Source organism: Equus asinus, chromosome 7, assembly GCF_041296235.1.
Source record: "Equus asinus isolate D_3611 breed Donkey chromosome 7, EquAss-T2T_v2, whole genome shotgun sequence".
Taxonomy (NCBI): Eukaryota; Metazoa; Chordata; class Mammalia; order Perissodactyla; family Equidae; genus Equus; species Equus asinus.
In genome coordinates, this window is record NC_091796.1 from 95,268,388 (window position 1) to 95,289,703 (window position 21,316).

The window sequence follows — 21,316 nt, forward strand, 5'->3', positions numbered from 1 at the left end:
AAGAGAAGACAAGCATGTATGTAAGGTTTTTGATCTGGGCAGCTGGAAGGATGGATGCACCATTTTCTGAGATTGAAAAGATTTCAGAAAGTGTAGGGAGGAAATCAAGGGTTCTTTCTGGATGTTCAAGCTTGAAATATCTATTTGTCTCAAGTGCAGATGCCAGTGGCCATTATATATGAGTCTGGAGTACAGAGGAAATGTCTGGGGTGGAGATATAACCAACAAGTAGATGATATTTAAAGCCATGAGACTGGATCAGATCACCTAGAAGGTAGATATTGATAGACAGACGAGATCCAAGAACTGAATGCTGGGGTACTCTGACTTTTAGGCCTGAGTGGTGAAGGCAAACCAATGAACACTGAGAAGTAGCCAGGGAGGGAGTAGAGTCCCAGGAGAAGAGAGTTTAAGGAAAAGGGCTTGGTCAACCGGGTCAAATTTTGCTGAAAGGTCAACTGTGATTGGCTACTGGATTTGGCAAAGTGGAAGACTGCAGTCAGCTGACAATTTTTTATTGAATATCTAGTATGGTAGTTGTCAACCTTAGCTATATCTTAGAATCGCTTAGGAAACTTCTAAAAATTACTAATACCAAAGACTCAGTTTCAGAGATTCAGACTTAATTGGATTTGAGTGAGATTTGAGTATCGGTATTTCGTGAAAGCCACGCAGATGATTCTAATGAGCAGCCAGGGTTGAGAACGTCAGGTCTAGGTGTATGCAGCAAGTTCTGATAGTTAGGGAGACAACACTACAGCATTGAAAAAAAAAAAAGATAATGCAAAACAATGTTAAATTGAGGTATAAAAAATAAATGCTGTATAATGTCACACCATGAGTGTATTCTGCAGGAATAAGGAAACATTCAGAGATTAGAAGTAATTTAGGCTGGGCCTAAAAATTGGTAGGCAGATAACTTATAAAGGAGAAAGAAGGACATCGTTGGAATGTGTAAAGCTGTTAAAAATAGGTGTGCATGTGGGGGTGGGGTTTGGGAGAGTGATATTAAATTTTTTAACTTACATTATAAAAGTAATACATAAATTTTCATTATAAAAATTAACTTTTTTTCCTAAAAGATAAATTTCCCAAAGTGAGATCACTTAGTAAAAGGGTTTTTGTATTTTAAACTTTAGAACTTTAGATTATTTCCTAGAGATTGTCGGAATTCTCAATAATCCTGCAATGGATGAAAGGATTGGTTTGTCCATATTCTTGCCAGCACAGTTTTTCTTTCTAATTTTTCCCAGTCTGCTGAATGAAAAATAGCTGCTGCTTTAAATGTTATTTCTCTGATTAATAGGGAGGCAGAGCAACTCCTCAAATGTTTATACTTTGTCATGTGTTTTACAAATATTTTTTAGGTTATTATTTGTTTTTTACTTTATTCCTGGTTTCTTTTGCTTTACAGGATTTTAAAATGTGTTATGTAGTCAAATAAGTCCACTTCACAATGATGACTTTCGTTTTTTCGTGCCTGTTTGGCAAAGCCTTCTCCTGCCCAAGATAAAAAAAAAAAAAAAAAAGATTCCTAACTGTTCTTCTTTTACTTTTCTAATTTGTTTTAACCAGACAATCTCTGTTTTCGTATACTGGTGAGTTGACTCATTTTTTTTCCCAAACGGAAAACTAACTATCCCCTACACAATCTGTGGAAAAGATTGTCTTTTCCTCATTGTTTTGAAATGCACGTTTATCATTTGGTAAATTATCACATGTCTATGGCCATTTCTGGCTTCTCTATTCTATCCCATTGATGTAAGTTGTAGGACAAGTCTTCCCTTACTGTCCTTCTTTCTCACGTTTTTTGGGGGGTGATTTCCTGATGAATGTCAGATTCAACTATTCTAGTTATTGAAAATACACTGAATTAAAAAATAATTTGGAGAGAATTGAAACTTTTCACTGTATGATCTTCCTATCTAGGAATATGATACTTATTTATGTTTCTTTTTATGTGCCCTCCAGTAAAATTTAGTAGTGTTCTTCAAGTGGGAGTTAGCTATATCTTACTAATTTTATAGAAATGGATGTTAGAATGCTAAAGATGGGAGAAAGAAATGAGTATGAAGGTGTTAACTTTGCTGCAATAACAAATGACCCAAACATCTCAGTAGTTTATTCTTTCCTGTTCACGTTGCATGTTGGCGGTTGTGGGTTGGTTACAGTGCTGTGACTTGATTGACCTTTGCTCCACAGGTCTTATTCTAGAAGGCAGGCTGAAGGAGCAGAGGGAAAAGGATAAAATCCAACCACACAAAGGCTCTTAAAGATTCTGGTAGAACAGAAGTATATTTTTTCTGCTTGAAACCCATTGGTCATGGCAAGTCATATAGCCAACTCCAATGTCAATGGGGGCAAGGAAGTCACACAGCAATGGGTGAGGGTGTTTAATCTTCTTGTAGGGATGGGGTGAATAAGTAATTGGAGACAATAATACAATCTGCCACAATATCCTGAAGGTGAAGGAGTCATATGTAATGGAATTCAAAGCCCTATAAATGCTTAAAACTTTGGAACTTTCAGAGTGAAGGGGAAAATTTTTCAGAATATGGAGGGAAGGAGGGGGAATGCCAATAAGTGTAAATATGACACTTTCACACGAAGACAAAAATATATTCCGCCATGCAGCTAGATGTTACCTGTAGCTATTCTCTTCCTCTTCTTAGGTGCCAGGGGTGGGGGTTCAGGGACGGTTGGTCAGGATGTAAACTAGAGTAGGTGATCTGCTGGGCAGATGACTCTTCTGGATTCCCTCTTCATCATTTCTCTACTAAATTCATCTAGTAATGAATACCATAAGAATAGCACTCGCTTATTGACTCTAACAGCAAAGAGAGGGCCAAGGCCAGGATTATGAATAGAACAGGATAAAGATGCAGAGATTCTTGAGACAACAGTTTCCTGTTTAGTTTTATAAGAAAGTGTAGGTATTGTGTTCAGTTAAATAATCTACACTACCAAGTGTTATTATTTATCAAAATGCTAAGTAATAGTTGGATCTTTAAACTCAAATACTGATCCACAACTTATTTTAAGTATAATATTGTTAGAAAGAAAGCCATTTATTCAACAAATATTTTTTGAGCACCTATCATGTGCCAAGCACTATTCTAGGCACTGGAGATGCAACAAACTCTACTCTTGGTGCTTGCATTCTGGGGAAGAGTGGGTAGGGTAGAGAGAGATGTTAATTTATACACGCATACTTATGAAATACATCAAGTGGTCGTAGGTACTATGAAGAAAAATGTGGCAGGGAAATGAGATGGGGATGGTTTGCAGGAGGATGTCTTTCATGAAGCGACATTTCACTGAGGAGCTTTATGAAGTGACAGACTGAAGTAGGTGGCTATCTGGGGGAAGAGTGTGGCTGTCAGCAAATAGCAAGTGCAAAATTGCACTGCTAAGCCCAGTCAAGGACCAGCAAGGAGGCCAGTGTCACTTGAATGCAGTGAGCAAGTCATAGGGGGTGAGATATGGTCAGAGAAGTAGCCAGGAGCTAGAACCTATAGGACCTTTAGGCCTTGGTAGAGTTTGGATGGTGGTGTTACAGCCTCCCAGAAATTAATTTTTTTAAAAAAAGAGAAGTACTCCAGCCAAATCAAAGACACTTTCTTACTCATTGCCCTCCTGTTGTATGTGCATATAAGTATCCTTGTGACAGATCAGAGTAGAAGGCAGAGATGTAAGAACATAGTGTATATTGCATTTTTAAAACCAGTACTTTTTTATTGTACATTTTAAATATTTATACCAGGATTCCCTGTATATAAATGCCCTATGATAGGTAGATTTTGGTTTGATTGAAATGTCATTATTTTAGCTAAAAAAAAAAAATCTGTCTATTTTTCTTTTTAAAAACCATTTTAAAAGAATCTGCATGGCCCCTTACCGATGAATAGAAAGAAGGCTCTCTTTCATTATCATGTTCAATCACGTGAGGATAAAATGGAGCCAGGAGTGGTTGTCACATAAATAGAACTTACGTCGACAGAGTTCTAAGCTTACTTCAATTGTGGAAAATTAATTCATTTTTAGACTTCAGGATCTGATTTCCAGAGTAGAAGAAGCTTGATGGATAAGGCAATTGAATGTAATCAGCCTGTCTTTATGTGCTTGGTTTAAAACTGTGTAGGCTGTCGTATGTGATATGAATCAGAGGGACTTGATAAATATTCCTGAGAACACCTAGACGGCTCACCTTAGTGGATGTGTAATTGCCTGTGAAATTCAGACTGAAACAAGCAAATTTAGAATAAAAGGGAACGTTTAATAATTGTATTTTCACGTTTTTAAGAACTTTGCCAACATAACAGGTGATAACTTCATTGGCGAGCACAAGAGTGAAATGAATCTGGGCAGATGGTCAGTAATTGAGGTTAATGTAGTACAGCTCATGTACTGAAATTGAGAAGCATTTTATTAATTTTCAGTGAAGTCACTAGTTTTAGTGCTTTTCGATTTGGAGTTTACTATTTTAGTAGCAGAGTACCATGAGAATATTTCCCACCAAGTTAGGAAAAATTATTGTTCAAGTATTTGAAATGCCAGTAATATCGGATTGTGACTAACTTTATTAACATAAAATAGTTTTCCTATGAATAAAGGCTTACGTAAGTTTGAAGACTTGAGAAGAATGTGAAGATTTGTAAATAGAGCTACAATAACTAAAACTGTTACACTTTCCTAAATATTGATCTTTATATCAATAGCCCTGAATAGACAACCCAGAAACAGTAATCATTCTGTACTAGAATTTAGTGTATAACGAAGGCAGCATTCTAAATTACCGAATCAGAGTGTCCAATATATTATAGAATACAAATGTTTTAAAAAACAAGCTTTCCGGGCCGGCCCCGTGGCTGAGTGGTTAAGTTCGCGAGTTCCACTTCGGCGGCCCAGGGTTTCGATGGTTAGGATCCTGGGCGTGGTGGACATGGTACCTCTCATCAGGCCATGATGAGGCGGTGTCCCACATGCCACAAGTAGAAGGACCCACAACTAAAATATACGACTATGTACTGGGGGGATTTGGGGAGAAAAAGAAAAAAAAAAAAGATTGGCAACAGTTGTTAGCTCAGGTGCCAATCTTTAAAAAAAAAAAAACAAGCTTTCCAGCATAAAATTTCTTAGAAAGACAATTGTTTGCAATTGGCAAATAACTCTAATTTTGGCTCTGCCTTTCCAGTAGTCAAACCTCTTATTCTGTTCATTGCATTGACTATAATTTTCTGAACAATATTAAATAGTAGTGTTAGCATGTGTTATTCCAGATTTTACTGGGGATGCTTCTAAAGGTATACTGTTGAGAGTGATGTTAACTGTGGTTTAAGACAGGCATACTTTAACATGCTAAGGAAACATCCTTATATTCCTAGTTTACCAATAGCTGTAATTTCCTCTTCTATCCATGAGAGGAGAGAGACTTTTCTCTAGTCATTATTGTATCCCCATAGCTTAGAAAGTGACTGGCGCAGGTAGGCACTGAATAAAAGCTTGGTGAATGAAAAATTAAGATTACATCAAGAAGATGTGAAACGACAAAGAAATTATCTGAAGAAAGTTTATTTGAGATCTTAAGAAAAATTTACCTAGCAATATTGGAGTTATACATGTAGAAAAGTTGTGTTAAAATATATTTATTAGCTTAGAACAAATGAACTTTTGGATAGTTTGTACAATATTTAAGCTACTTTAAAAATGCAAAAAGATCTTTAAACTGGTCATTTTAAAAAATAAAGACCAGGGGCTGACCCAGGAAAGTTTGCACGTTCCTCTTCAGCACCTGGGGTTTGCCGGTTCGGATCCTGGGTGCAGACCTATGCACTTCTTGTCAAGCCATGCTGTGGCAGGAGTCCCACATATAAAGTAGAGGAAGATAGGCACAGATGTTAGCTCAGGGCCAGTCTTCCTCAGCAAAAAGAGGAGGATTGGTGGGAGATTAGCCCAGGGCTAATCTTCCTCAAAAAAATAAAATAAAATAAAGACCAAAATTAGTTTGACTGACTTTCACCCCCTTCAAGTGAAAAAGAATTTTCAAGTTGCTTTAGATAAACTATACTTACATGGACTAGTCTTCAAAGCTTTGGCATTTTAAAGAAAAAAGTTGTATAGTGTTAAGCTTTGAAATGATTAAAATTAGTTCCTTAAGCATTTAAATAAATGCCAAAATGCATATTCAAACATTATTTATTTCTAAACGTAACTGTCAATTTTGCACTTAGTAGAAAAGTATAGTATTTATTGAACTTCTTTCAGCGATTCATTCAACACACATCTATGAAACATCTATTGCCATGTGCCATGTGCTAGGCTTTTGGGAAAGGGATGAATAACATTGAAATCTACTGGGGAGACAGACAGTACAATGTAGCGTGGTAAGTTTTATAAGAGGAGTATTGAAAGCGTCTTGCAGACGGGTCCTTGGAGAACCAACAGAGTTCAAAGTAGAGTTGAAATTTGGCTTGGATCTATATCAACCAGACAAGTCATGGAAGAAGGAAATAAGGACATTGCAGGTATGGGGCAGTGTGTACAAAGGTACTGAATCCTGAAAGTACATGAAGTGTAGAGGGAATAGGAAGAAATTCAGTGTGGCTAGAGCATCTTGTACATTTGAAAAGTACAAGTTGCACCGATGGTGGAGGGTGTAGGATCTTGACTCAACATGAGTTCAAATCCTGATTCTGCCACTCGTTAGCTGGATAACTTTGAGCAAATGACTAAATCTAAGTCTCAGTTCTTTCCTCTGTAAAATGGAGATAATAATAGTATGAGGTTGCAGGGTTATTAGGAAGATTTAAGAACATGTATGGAACCTAATATTGTGTCTAACGTACCCAGAGTAAGACTCAATAAATGGTAGCCATCATTATATCGATATTTAGATAAATCTGTTAGTGACTCCTTTAAGTAATATCAAGTAGCATTTGCTTATATATTGCTGGGAATTATTTACTCTATGGCTTTTTTTTAGCTTAAAAAGCAGAATAAGTATTTTAACATCATTTGCATGAGTGACTGTCCCTTGAAAGGATACTCTGTATTCACACGTCTATTTCTTTAGGTTTGTTTCTTGCCTTGGACTATTGCACTCAGGTTTCTGTGCCTATTCTCTCTTGACTCCTCTGAAACTATGCTGACAAATATTGTAAACAGATGACTAACGGCCAAATCCAGTTAATTTTTGTTTTTTAGTTTTTAGTTTCCATCATATCTTTTCAGAATTTAATGTGGTTGAACTGACTCTTCTTGTTTGAAATTCTCTCCATGCTTTGGCTTCATGATGCCACACTCACCTGGTTTTCATACATCTGATTTCTTACATCTCTGACTATTCCTTCTTGGTATGTTTTATCTTTCCTCTTTTCATTACCTGCCCCTTAACATTGGGGATCTTCAGGACTCTGTCTTTGGCTCTCTTCTCTTCTCATTCCACAAACTCTCCTTGGGGTAATCTCATCCTCTCCATTGTCTTCAATGAGCAGGTGTATAATTATATGAGTCTCAAATTTTATCTCCATCCCTGACCTCTTTCTATGGCCTCTGACATGTATGTATCTCTAGTTACCAACAGAACATCTCCATCTGGCTCTCTGAGAGACACTTAAAATGGTTATGCCCCAATATGAATTTAGTCTCTTTTCTTTTTCAACCCATCCCTTCTCCTCCATTCTGATCTTGGTGGCTGGCCTCCCTATCGATACACTTACAACCTGGAAACCTGGGAGCTAGCCTAGGTTTCTCTCTTTCCTTAGCCAAATTACCTCCACATATCCAATCAGTGTCTAAGTCTCATTGATTCTATTTCTTTAACATTTTTTGACCTCTTTGTCCATCTCCATTACTCCCAGCATCTCACACCTTGACTCTTGCAATTGTATTCTAAGTGATCTCCCTGCCTTCACTTTTAGTCAATCAAGTTGTCTTTATTCTCTGATAAAACTTCTTCGGTGGCTTTTCATTGAATATGCAAACTCCACTGTACGATGTTTCACTCTTTTGATGATCTGGCTTCAGCCCACCTTCTCCTCTTCTTTCCTGCCACACGTCGTTTCTTGGTCACGTGATTTCATGCGGTTGTGAAGCTTTTCCTAAGCTACTGACTTCAGAGCCCTTTACCAATCACCTGTGCAGAGAAAGAATTGCCCAGTCCTGTGCCTTCACTTGTACCCATTTACCCTGATAAGTTTTATTGAGCTTATTCACTCTGCATCATGGCATCTCATAGTATGTATTTAAAAGCTTTTTTTGCATCAATATCAATATCAATAGATATTTATCAAGCACTTTCTCAAACAACTAGGAAATGAGAACCACCTCTGATTTCTTTGATATTGTCTCAAAGTGCTCTATCTCTAACATGTAATAAATGTTGTATGACTGAAAATTGAGGTGTTCCCTGGTTGCATATATTATTGGGTTCCACTCCAATGTGTTTCCATGTTCTTTGAAAAGACAATGTAATTATGCCTTACTTGAATTAAATTGATTCGATCTCCACAACCATCCCATAAAATAGTTACTATCATCATCTTCATTGTCATCATAGTTGTCATCATCATCATCATCCCCACTTTATATGTAATGGGGAAATGCTATAGTGGCTTCAAAGTACACAACCTGGCAGACTATCCCAGAGGTCCTGGAACTGAAAGGCTCATAAACCAAATTAAGTTGCTCAAACAAGTTAGTCTGTTAAATCAACTTAAAACATAGAGTGAGAAGCAAGGGAAAGAGATTGGGTAGGTTAAGACATTTAGTGCAAGCAGGTAGAAGGACCACACTACCTGAGGGTCCCTCAAAGTTCCTATATCCTGACTCTATCTTTGCCTCATCTGTCTTCATTACTGATGGTGTGGTTAAAGGACCAGAGTTGAGGGCAGGCAAGAAAGTTCAGAGATGGAAGGTTCATGGTCCCAATGCTGGGTTCACTGGAGAGATGAAGAGGCAAGTATGTATGGCTGCAGCTATAGCTTCATGATGCCTTTGATGAACAGCAGTGTTTGGTTTAAGCATAGGACAAATAGGCTAGAATAAGTGATTCCAATGGATGGCCAACTTGAGATAGATGAAGCTGATCCGTGCTTTATGAATATTTAAGATTCATTTTGCTTTCCATCTCTTCCTACAAGTCATCTGCCGCATAATGACGTTTTGATAAACGATGGACCACATACATGATGGTGGTCCCATGAGATTATAATGGAGCTGAAAAGTCCTATTGCCTAGTGACATTGAAGCCATTGTAAAGTCATAGCGCAATACATTACTCATGTGTTTGTGGTGATGCTGGTGTAAACAAACCGACTGCCAGTTATATAAAAGTATAGCACATCCGACTATGTAAGTAATATCCAACTATGTAAGTAACTTGATAATAAATGACTATGTTACTGGTTTACGTATTTACATACTATACTTTTTATGATTATTTTAGTATACCAGAATATAGTATACTACATATACTATATATATAGAGAGAAAGGTATACTCTTTCTACTTATAAAAAAAAGTTTACTGTAAAATAGTATGCCATGTTATGCCAGCAGTAGCCTCATACATCTCATACTTACTGCATCTCTTGATGGCATCATTTCTCTTGATATAATTTTATGTTGTTTTGTTCATCATGGCCCCTAAGTGTACAAAATCCACCACTATTATTGTCAGTAAGAGGATACATTGAGTGATTGACCTGGAAACAAAATTAAAAAGTGATTAAGAACTATGAAGGTGGAAAATCAGTGATGGTTATTACTTTCCAGTCAGGCATGTCCCATTCCACCATAGCTGTGATCCTGAAGAACAAGAACAAAGTGACAGAAGCTATTAGAGGATCTGCTTCATTGAAGGCAAGAAGACTAACAAAAATTCAAGAAGGGCCTATATCAGACATGGAGAAACTTCTAATGGCCTGGATTGAAGACCAGACACAGAAATGTATCTCTCTCAGCCCCATGATGATCGTGGCCAAGGTAAAAAGTTCGTTTGTGATCTTGAAAGAAAAGGCTGGACCCAAATATGATATTGAATTTACTGCTAGGTGGTTTAAACGATTCAAGAATGGTTATTCATTACACAATGTGAAAGTGAGTGGTGAGTCTGTGAGTGCTGATGTGAAGGCAGATGAAGAATTGTTGGAGACTCTAGATAAGCTGATTGTGGAGGGAAATTACTTACCAGAGCAAATATTCAATATGGATGAGAACTCTCTATTCTGGAAACGGATGCCTGGAAGGAATTTCATCCATAAGGGGGCCAAGTCAAAGCCAGGTTTCAAGGCTTTTAAGGACAGGATAACAGTCTTTCTTGAGAGCAATGTTGTGGGCTACAAATGGAAACCTTTGGGATATGGCATGGTGAGAACACCAGGGTCTTCAAGCATATCAATAAGCACCCGCTACCAGTGTACTACAGGAGCAATAAGAAGTCATGGATGACCCAGCTCTTCTTCCAAGATGCCTTCCTGAATTGCTATGCCAGAGAAATGGAGAAGTACTATGTGGAGAATAACATACCTTTCAGTACTTTCCTTATTGTTGATAATGCTCCTGGACATCCTCCTTCTATTGCTGATCTTCATCCCAGTATCAAATTGATGTTTCTCCCTCCAAACACCACCTCTTTGGCCCAACCAATGGATCAAGGAGTTATAGCAGCTCTGAAGGCCTACTACCTGAGGAGGACCTTTGCTCAGGCTATTGCTGCACTGTAGGAAGACACTGATGCAATTCTGGAAGGATTACAACATCTACCACTGCATCAAGAACCTTGCTTGGGCTTGGGGTGATGTTACCAAGGAATGTATGAATGGCATCTGGAAGAAGACACTCAAGAGGCTTGTCCATTGCTTCAAAGGATTTCCCAAGGATGAGGAGGTTACAAAAATCAACAAGGCTGTGGTTGAGATGGCAAAAGCCTTTAGCCTGGGTGTGGATGAGGATAACATTGAGGAGCTCCTAGAGGTGGTTCCTGAGGAATTGACTAATGAGGAGTTGTTGGAACTGGAACCGGAATGCATAGCTGAAGAAGAGGCAGGAGAAAAGGAAACTGTGAGAGAAGAAAAAGAAAAAAATCCCCAAAGAAAATTCACAGTGAAGTGTTTAGCAGAAGCTTTTGCAGACCTCAACAAGCTTCTTAAAAAGCTTAAAAATATGGACCCCAACATTGAAAGGTTTTCATTAATAGAGAGGAAAGTTCAGGATGCATTATCCACTTACAGACAAAGCTATGATGGAAAAGAGAAAAACCAAGCAAACCACCAGGGACATATTTCTCAAGAAGAGCCTCTGGCAGTTCCTTGAGGAGGTACTCCAGAAGAAGGCATTGTTGTCATAGGAGATGACAGCTCAACGAGTGTTGCTGTTCCTGAAGACCTTCCAGTGGGATAAGATGTGGAGGTGGAAGACAGTGACATTCATTATCCTGACCTTGTGTAGGCGTAGGCTAATGTGTGTGTTTGTGTCTTAGTTTTTAACAAAAAAGTGAAAAAAAAATTTTTTAATAGAAAAATCTTATAGAATTAAAGTATAAAGAAAGAAAATATTTTTTTCAGCTGCACAATGTGTGTGTTTTAAGCTAAGTGTTATTGCAAAAGAGTCAAAAAGTTTAAAATACTGAAAGTTTATAAAGTAAAAAAGTTACAGTAAGCTAGGATTAATTTATTATTGAAGAAAGAAAAAATTTTTTTTAAAGATTGGCATCTGAGCTAACATCTGTTGCCAATCTTTTTATTTTTTATTTTTCTTCTTCTCCCCAAAGTCCCCCAGCACATGGCTGTGTATTCCAGTTGTAGGTCCTTCTGGTTGTGCTATGTGGGATGCTGCCTCAGCATGGCCTGATGAATGGTGCTAGGTCTGAGTCCAGGATCCAAACTGGGGAAACTCTGGGCCACTGAAGCAGAGCATGTGAGCTTAAGCACTCGGCCATGGGGCCAGCCCTGAAAAGTATTTTTTTAAATAAATTTAGTGTAGCTTAAGTGTACAGTGTTTATAAAGTCTACAGTACCGTACAGTAATGCCCCAGGCCTTCACATTCACTCGCCACTCATTCACAGATTCACCCAGGGCAACTTCCAGTCCTGCAAGTTCCATTCATGGTAAGTGTCCTATACAAGTATACCATCTTTTTACCTTTTATAAGGTATTTATTTATTTATTTATTTATTTTAAGATTTTATTTTTTCCTTTTTCTCCCCAAAGCCCCCCGGTACATAGTTGTGTATTCTTCGTTGTGGGTCCTTCTAGTTGTGGCATGTGGGACGCTGCCTCAGCGTGGTCTGATGAGCAGTGCCATGTCCGCGCCCAGGATTCGAACTAACAAAACACTGGGCCGCCTGCAGCGGAGCACGCGAACTTAACCACTCTGCCACGGGGCCAGCCCCTTTTATAAGGTATTTTTACTGTATCTTTTCCAGATTTGGATACACAAATACTTACCATTATGTTACAATTGCACACAGTACTCAGTACGGTAACATGCTGTACAGGTGTGTGGCCTAGGAGCAATAGGGTATATCATAGAGCCTAGGTGTGTAGTAGGCTATATCACCTAGGTTTGTGTAAGTACACTCTGTGATGTTCCCACAACAATGAAATCGCCTAATGACCCATTTCTTAGAAAGTATCCCCGTCGTTAACTGATGCATGACTGCATTTACAAGTAACACTCTCATTTGTTTCCTTGAACACATAAATGTCTATTTATTCTATCTGTATTTTTTTTAAGATTGGCCCTGAGCTAACATTTGTTGCCAATCTTCTTTTTTTTTTCCTTCTTCTCCCCAAAGCCCCCTAGTACATAGTTGTATATTCTAGTTGTAGGTCCGTATTCTACCTGTATTTACCATGTTCTATAGGTTAATGATGTATGCACTACCTATACTTAACATTTCTTATGAGTTTCACCCATCTCATTAGTTTTTCTTGTCCTTTAAAGCAGAATCAAAAATTCTTTTTATTTATTTATTTATTTATTTTTATACTTTATTTTGGGTGAGGAAGATTGGCCCTGAGGTAACATCTGTTGCCAAACTTCTTTTTTTCCTTCTCCTCAAAACTCCAGTACATAGTTGTATATCCTAGTTGTAACTCCTTCTAGTTCTTCTATGTGGTATGCCACCACAACATGACTTGACGAATGGTATATAGATCTGTGCCCAGGATCCAAATTGGCGAACTCCAGGCTACTAAAATGGAGCATGCAAACTTAACCACTATGCTACCAGGCAGGCCCCAGAATCAAAAATTCTTAAAGAATGCTGCAAACATACATTACATTATGAATAGAGCACATATCAGAGCCACAGGGCCATTAAACTACTTGCCAAAGATGCCCACATTTAGTACATGGCAGAGTCAGGGGTTCAAATATAGGACATTTGGCTCCAGAGCCCACTTCTTAATCATCATCCTATATTGATTCCTAATTTTCCTGAGAAAACACAGCTGGTAAGTCTGACCTCAAGTCCAATGCTCTTTCCAGTAACTGCTCTTTATGTATAAGTACCCTGGGGTGGGAGATCTGTCTTGTTCATTTCTGCATTCTTATTGCTAAGCGTGGGGCTGGCACTACTACTTGTTGACCAAGAGACTATCTCATTTTATACTTTTGCTTTTCCTTTGGGTTAAGTTCAAATGGTCCAAATACTTCCAATTTAACATTTAAGAAAATTCAACCTTTCATATTTAAAGTTACATTCAGTATTTGATTTTAAACCGAATTAACCTAAAGACATATCCAGTTGCTAGAGAGCAAAAGATAAGGATCGGTGAACTGAGATCTAGCTCTGATTGTGAAACTGATCCTTTTTAAGGGTTAAGTTTTTTCCCTATGCTTCATTTTCTCTAGTAAGAAAATGGCCCAGTAATTCTTATCTACCCCCCTCATTAGGAACTGTTACAGCTACTATGCTTCCTATTACTAGCATGTCATTAGAAAATAGTAATGGTTTCTTCATTATGGATTAGAAATTATAAAAAATGTAACAAAGTCTACACATTCATAAAATTAATCAACTATAAACATATTTACATGATTAAAAAATAACAAATGTTTAACACCTTTTAAAGGCACATTTTATGCTATATTTGGACATGCTTAACATCCTACAATTTAAGTATTCTACAATATTCCTCATTCATTTGACTTTTCTGAAAGGAAAAAAATTAGCCATCTGAAAGAAGCTAGGATGAATTATATACTCCTAAAGTATTTGAATACCTCTTTTTTGTCCCATATTTATTTTCATATAAATATGTGTATTTATTTATCTGACTTATGCAAATCTTGTTTCTGTCTAGGAAGTTGGCAATAATCTCAATATATACAAGACCATTTAGACTCAACACAGTGGTTGTTCAACACTGCCTGCCAATTAGAATCCCACAGGAAACTTAAAACAATACTTATGCTCTAGCCCTATGTCAAACCATTTAAGTCAGAATCTCTAGAGATCGAATTTGGGCATCTTTATTTTTAAAAGCTCCCCATTCTACAAAATACTTGACCAGCACTCTTCAAAACTGTCAAGGTCATCATAAACAGGAAACGTCTGAGAAACTGTCATAGACTAGAGGAGGTAAAGGAGACACGACGATTAAATGTAACATGGTATCCTGGAGTAGAAAAAGGATATTAGGGAAAAACTATTGAAATCCAAATAAACCGTGGAGTTGATAGTTAATATGAAAGATATAGATATCTGGATTAAATATAATGCATGCGTTATGGTACCCTAGTGGTTTGAGAAAATTGCGAGTGATTTATCTTTGCTAAGAGCTGTTGTCAGTTCTTTCTTATCTGTGAAAGAGATTTAGACCTGATCAGAAAGTTCTTCAGTATTAATTTTTCCTCTCCTGCCTCTCCTCTGTGGTAGGAAGGATGCAAGGACGAAAGATCTCCTAGTCTTTCATAATGAAGTCTACCTGAATTTAGCCCGGTCACACTGCTCTTTATAACTATTAAAGGTATTTGTCATCTGTGTAAATCTCTAGAGGAAAGTCAGAATTGTGCCTGAAGAAGTCACTCTGCACAAGTAAACCTTTGATAGCATGTGCTTGGAGATGGTGTTTCGAAAAACTCCTTTCAAATTTTTTGCATACATTATCTTGTTTGGTAGAAGTGTCACCAGTTTCTAATCCAGAATCCCTATGCATCGCCGAATTAGCAAACGAATTTAACAGCCTGTAGTCACCCAGATGACAGTCCAGCTCCCTAACTCCATGCGACCTTAGGTAAATAATTTCTCTGAGCCAATCTCAGTTTCTCATCTGTAAAATGAATAGATTGGGCTGTAATCTCTGATGCTCCTTTCAATTCGGACGTTGAGATTCGGTGAGAAGGACTTCGAGAAACAGACTGGAGAGTTTTAGGATTTAGGGTTTTGGTTTCTGATGGGCGGGACGGTGCTGAAGAAGCTGTTCTCATGTTTGTGCTTTTAGAGTCGAAAGGGTAAGTGATAAGGGTAGGAACGCGCAAAGGGTAAGAGCAGGAGAGTGAGAGTCAGAGGGTCAACTCCCAGGACTTTTCCAGGACTGGCAGAGTAAGCACAGCGTTCCGTTGCTAGGCAACAGCGCCTACTCTGGGAGGGTGGAGGACCCCAGTCGGAGGTGTCTAAGTCACTGCCTGTTAATTTAGCCGCAGTGCCTTTTTGAAATTATTGAAATATTTAACCTTTAAAAGTACACATTTTTTGCACCTAGGTTTAGCAAGCCCTATAGCTGAGCTCTGCTGGCGGTGTTTTTTTTTTTTCTTTTTTCTGTTCGCAGGCGCGATGCAGGCTCCTCTCTGGCAAGGCCCCTGTCCCCGCGCGTTGCCGGGCAGAGTTGGACGCCGCCTGCTCCTCACCCCTCCTCCCTGGGCAGGGCCCTGGTCCTTCGCGGGCCTCCCTCTGCCGCCATGGCCTCGGAGATGGAGCCGCTGCTCCTGGCCTGGAGCTATTTTAGGCGCAGGAAGTTCCAGCTCTGCGCGGATCTGTGCACGCAGATGCTGGAGAAGTCCCCTTATGACCAGGTACTGGCCGGACCCCGTCAGCCCTGTGCATCCCGGCGATGAGGCAGAGGGCTCGGGGGGAATCCCCGAGCCCCGGGTGGGGGCTCCGGAGAGTAAGATCCAGGGCCAGGTTGACCGTGTGGTCCGCGGAGGCGCCTGGAGCAAAACCCTCGTGGAGCTGTGGCCGGCGGGTCCCTGTCCGCGGCGTCCCCTAGTCCCCTCAGGACCCACGAGTGCTGTGCCATGACCGCCCCCTCCTCAAACTTCAGCACCCACCTTCCTTTGAGTGTCCCTTAAAGGAACACTTAAAGCGCTGAATTTTGTAATTCATGTATACTTGCATCCGGATGGGCTCTTAAGCTCGCTGCATGTGCGTTTTTAATTTCTAAAACAATTATGTATAAACATAAAGATTTGGAACTTCCCTCTCCCTGTTGAAATAGCTGCCTTTTTTCTTTTGGATCTAACGTGTGATCCTTCCACTTCATCTTAAAAAATGTTGTTCAAGAGTGAAGGAGCCTTTGATTCTGGGACATGAGTGCAACTTGAGGCAAATATTGCAAGTTAGAAGAAAATCTAGGAGGGGAAGAGATACATTTATTATTAGGAGGGAGGGATGGGGAAAAAAGTCCCCCTAAAAGAAGGAATGATGGCATTGATTAAAATAGAACTTAAACTACAGTAATAGTTTATGTTCTCCTAAAAAAGAGAAATACTGAATAAAGCCAGTGAAAAGGTCATACTACGTGTGTGGGAGGTACAACTTTGGTGGGCCTGTAGCTTTTGGAAGAGGCAAAAAGGAGGACTAGGGAAAATAGGAGCAGAGTTGTAGCCGTTTTTCAGTGCTTCTAGTAAATGCAGCATGTAGTTATATAGCTCTAGTTTCCCAGCTTTCCTCTAGTAGTGTTGCCTGGGAGATGTTAGAAGAAAAGGAAAATTGAGGGGAGTTACGTAAGCGGAGGAATGGATGTGAACAGTGTTACTAGGCTCTGCCTTAGCTCCCAGCAAATGGATGGAGGATAACCTGTTGAGATGAACATTTTGGCCTTTAGATAGACATGGCATCTCACCTAGAACAATCTGTGTCAGTGGGACTGCTAAGCTAGGTCCTGTTCGTGTTAGTTCCTGTTAGTTAATAGGACTCTGCTTCCCCAGACAAGCATTTTTCCAAGGGTGTTTCTTGGGACAGTAGTCCCACAGATGGTACTCAAAAAAAAAAAAGGAAAAGATAAAGATTCCATGATCAACTATGTTTGGGAACCATTACAAAATATTGACCCCTTTATGTGTGTACACCAAAAGTTTGATACAAACCTGTGATGGACCATTGTTCTAGGCACAATGGTTTGCAAGAACTTTACATAGTGTTTCCACTTTTCTGTTGAGTTAGGGTAGTTTCCGTTCTGTGTTCCACACACAAGTCCTAAGAGCTGCTCATAGGAGGAAAGTTTCCTCGTTAAATGCATTTGGGAAATGTGTATTCCCCTCTTAGAGGTTCAAGATTCGTACTAACGGCTCTGGAAAGTTCTGAAGAAAAGAAACAATTTTGCGTAATTTTGATTAACGCAATAGTTCTAAAACTTACTTGACTGCTGATTCCTGTTTTGGAAGCAGTCAAGGGTGAGATCTCTTTGTTGTTAGCATCCTAGGGAGCTGTCACCTTGGGAAATGTTGTTACAGGCAAAGCAGCAGTGTTTTTATTAATGATTAAGACCCTATAAACTTGATGACATATAATCATAGTGACATTCAGTGCTGCACCTATGAATTTAGATTTAGTTTGTGCTAGGCACTGTGATCAGGACTTTATGTGTTCAATTCAGTGACCTTTTATTGAGTGCTTACTACTTGCCAGGCATAAGTTCTAGAAATGATATGTATTTCTGTGCTTAGAATAACCTTGCAAAGTAGGTAACAAAAATAAGAGCTAACAATTATTGAGTATTTACTCTGTGTCAGGCTTGGTTCAGATGGTTTATATGTTATTTAATCCTCGGCTATCTTAGGAAGTTAGTACTATTTCCCCATTTTACAGATTGAGCACACTGAGGCTCAAGGTGAAGTAATTTGTCCAAAGTTATAAAGCTGGTGAGCCATTCCCTTTGTCTATACTGTGCTGCCTGTGGCGCTTATGTAGCCTGAGTTTTCAAAACTGTGTTTCTGAACTTTTCCCAGTACATTTTCCCATGTGTGCCTTTTTCAAGATTCTAGCTAAAAGTAAAGTTGACAGGTCTTTGTATTTGGATTAAAGGCTCTGAGAAGTCCTGAAGGAAGGAAACCTGCCTAATTTTGATTAAGATAGTATTCTGAAACTTATTTGACCTCTGACTGGTTCCTTTTTGTGGGGACAAAGGTACAGATATCTCCCTTGTTATCCCAGGGAGATGTCACTTTGGGAAATGCATAGGCAAAACAGTAGTGTTTTTATTAATGGCTAAGAAGGGCCCGTAGAAGAGATCTTCTTGACCCTTTTCCTTTTATCTAGGAAGAATAGAATGAACAAATAGGTACTTCAATTAAAATCTCCCAAATTGCAGCTAAATGAGCTAAGAGTTTGGATCTTTTTATCTGGCCTCTCGTACAGTTCCCGTTGGCTTTCTGGCCCTCTTAGAAGATTAGCTTGTTGCAGGTTTTGGTGGAATTGATTTTGATAATGATGATGGAGGAAAAAAAGACACAAGATCGTCCTAGGAAATGGTGGTGGTGGTGTTGGTTAACCTTTTGACATGGACTTGTTAGGTCCTGGCCTGTTCCATTGTCCTATTTGTTGTGGATTTGAAATAATATTGCATAATATAGTACATAATTAATCTCTAATACCATAGACATGTTTTTTAAATGTTATTCTTTTTTACTGTTTTATTGTTATGAGCAGGGGTTGATGTATTCACCTCCTACGAATATCAGAGTAGGCCAAGGAGGTCAGTACCAGATCCAGAAGAATTTATGATATTCTTTTCCTTTCTAATCCTTTCTATTTGTCTTGCTGAGAAAGTTTATTTAAGAAGGAACTATATATATTGGCAGAACAATGAGTAGCATTTCACCAGGAATAGAAGTTTATCTTGACGTTACCTTACCAAACTGGGCTTTTGATACCTGGATAGGGCTTCTGAAATTATAGGGTTCGCTCATGTTAGTTTTGACCCAACCTTTAAACGCTGTGCTTTTTGACTGTATGCTTTTCTTAGCACCAACTTGTTTATTTTGTACCTAATTGTTAGTTCATTTTAGAAATACTTTCCAGTATGATTTCCCCAAACTTGAAGAATTCTTACTTTTTTCTTAATTAATTAAAAAAGTTTTAAGATATTTATGTTTGAGTGCTGATACAATTAATGAAGAGCTTTAGGAAGCTTAAGGAGGTTCCTTTGATTAAAAGCTTGAAAATTCTCTTTCCTTCCCTTAGAACATGAGTCTGGGGTGGCAGATCTGTGTAGTATGGCACAGAGTCCGGCCCACGGGGCTCTCGTTGTGTATTTGCTGAATGAGTGCATTGATCATATTTATATATGCGTTTTGATGGCATTATTCATATGTGCCAGCTTCCTACCTGTTGATGAAGATCATCTTAGTTGCCTGATGATCTTTGTCTCTCGCTGTCCCCCATCCTTAATTCTCAGCCCTATATGTTTTTAAATGTACCTTTACCTTTTCAAATAAATGTAATTACATCATAGACGTTCTTAATTCATTTCTTGTTTTAAGGGTCAGTTTTTCTAAATCAGTTGAGAAAATTCTTCCTAGATGCCTCAAGGAGAGTGTTTCTAATAGTAATTATCATTATTGTATTTCTTACAGTGCTCTTATTGTTTCGGTGGAGGAAGTTAAGTGATGGAGAGACTAGCAATTTATGAAAAGCTAACAGAAATGTGATCAGACCAGAAGCAGCTGGTCCTCAGCTCCATAGTTAGCTGGTTTATCTTCATGTGCTCCTTTAGCCTCATGGGGCTTTTCTGAGGCTTCTGCATTTTAAAGTACTTTTCCTCTTCAGCTCTTTGAATTACCATTCCTGTGCCAGCAAACTGATTGTAGTACAAATGAGTGACTTTGAAGCAGTGCCTGGACTCATAGAAGAGCAAGGAAATGAAATGTTTCTTCTGAGTGCCAAATGGATTCATTTTTGCTCTTGCCTTTCTTTTCCCCCCAGAACAAAAATAGTTTTTGTTTTTGATGTTAATTTTCACTTTTGGTCTTGCTGTTTTTTCCCCCAGATGAAGACAACTTCTCTGAAGTGATTAGTTGTTTCTTAATCTTGTAAGCTGGTTCAGGGAGCTTCAAAAAGATAACGTTTTGGTCCTGATATGTCAGCCTTCTGGTTGAAGCCCACCTTTAAGACTATTTCTTTTAAACTTATTTCTCCTTTAAGAGATACTGTTTTGGTATAGTATCATCAAAAATATTTAATTAGTGCCTGTGCTTCCTATTAGGACATCTGGATTTTATTTAATTTTGATTCTTGCCAAAGTCAGGGTACTCAGGTTGGCCAAAGAGGAATGATGTACTGTGGACTAGCATGTTTCTTTAGAGTAATACATTTTTATTTGGATCCAAAAGGCCTGAAGGGTAGGGTGAATATAATAACATGGTGTTTGGTAATGGGGAAGGCTTTTTGAAGAAGATGGATTCTGAACTGCTTCCCAGATGCAGGCTGATGAGAAACAGAGGGCAGGTCTGTAAGCATGAGGGATATTAAGGTTCTGAGTTGTTAAGAATTAAGGATAACTGGATAATTTATCATAGTTTCCCTGTTTGATAAAATACAGTCAGAACAAGCAATTCGTAGAGAGACGTTGTCTTTTTTTCAAGTGTTCTTTAAATCATGACTGAAAAAGTGGTTAAAAGTTATGATGTAAAAAGGAGAACTGGTCTTCCACACAGCAATATGACCTAGAGGGAACGCTCGCCTCTACTGCTCATGTCGCTCATCCTGATTAGTTGCTTAATCTGATTACTGTTCTTTGTGTTCCATATGTCAGATTCTTGGCTTTAAAACCAGATCTGATTTTTTAGCTCCATTATAATTAAACAGTTCATAAAATATGGAGGTTTTTCAGGTAGTGGGGTTTTTAAAAGGCAGTGTCCTTTTGCAAATTGTTAAAATCAGTGATTCTGGGAGTCGGGAGTGTTAGCTGTATATCAGAATGGAGGTGATTCACATTCTCCTTCCCCACCCTCAATCTCTGCTTATAATGAGAGGTGTTACAGAGAGGAGGAGGTTTTTATTCTAAGTGATTTGAAGATAGAGAAAAGGCCGAAAACCCTTGGCTTAGATGGAAGCTGGGGAACAGGGCTTCCCAGTGAACTATATTTTAGT

The 21,316-nt window shown here is 38.7% G+C and overlaps 1 protein-coding gene across 4 annotated transcripts in view; it reads left to right on the forward strand.

Moving 5' to 3' along the window:
• The first annotated feature begins 15,825 nt into the window (after nt 1–15,825).
• Nucleotides 15,826–21,316, forward strand: part of TTC8 (tetratricopeptide repeat domain 8) — a 49,671-nt gene continuing 44,180 nt past the window's right edge. For 2 of the 4 annotated variants that reach the window (XM_070514174.1, XM_070514176.1), the window contains exon 1: nt 15,828–16,020. In XM_070514174.1, the coding sequence (XP_070370275.1) occupies nt 15,907–16,020 (114 nt within the window). In that variant the 5' untranslated portion in view covers nt 15,828–15,906. Of the gene's footprint in view, nt 16,021–21,316 lie in introns of all 4 variants that reach the window. The other 2 variants (XM_070514175.1, XM_014845873.3) reach the window with 2 other exon arrangements.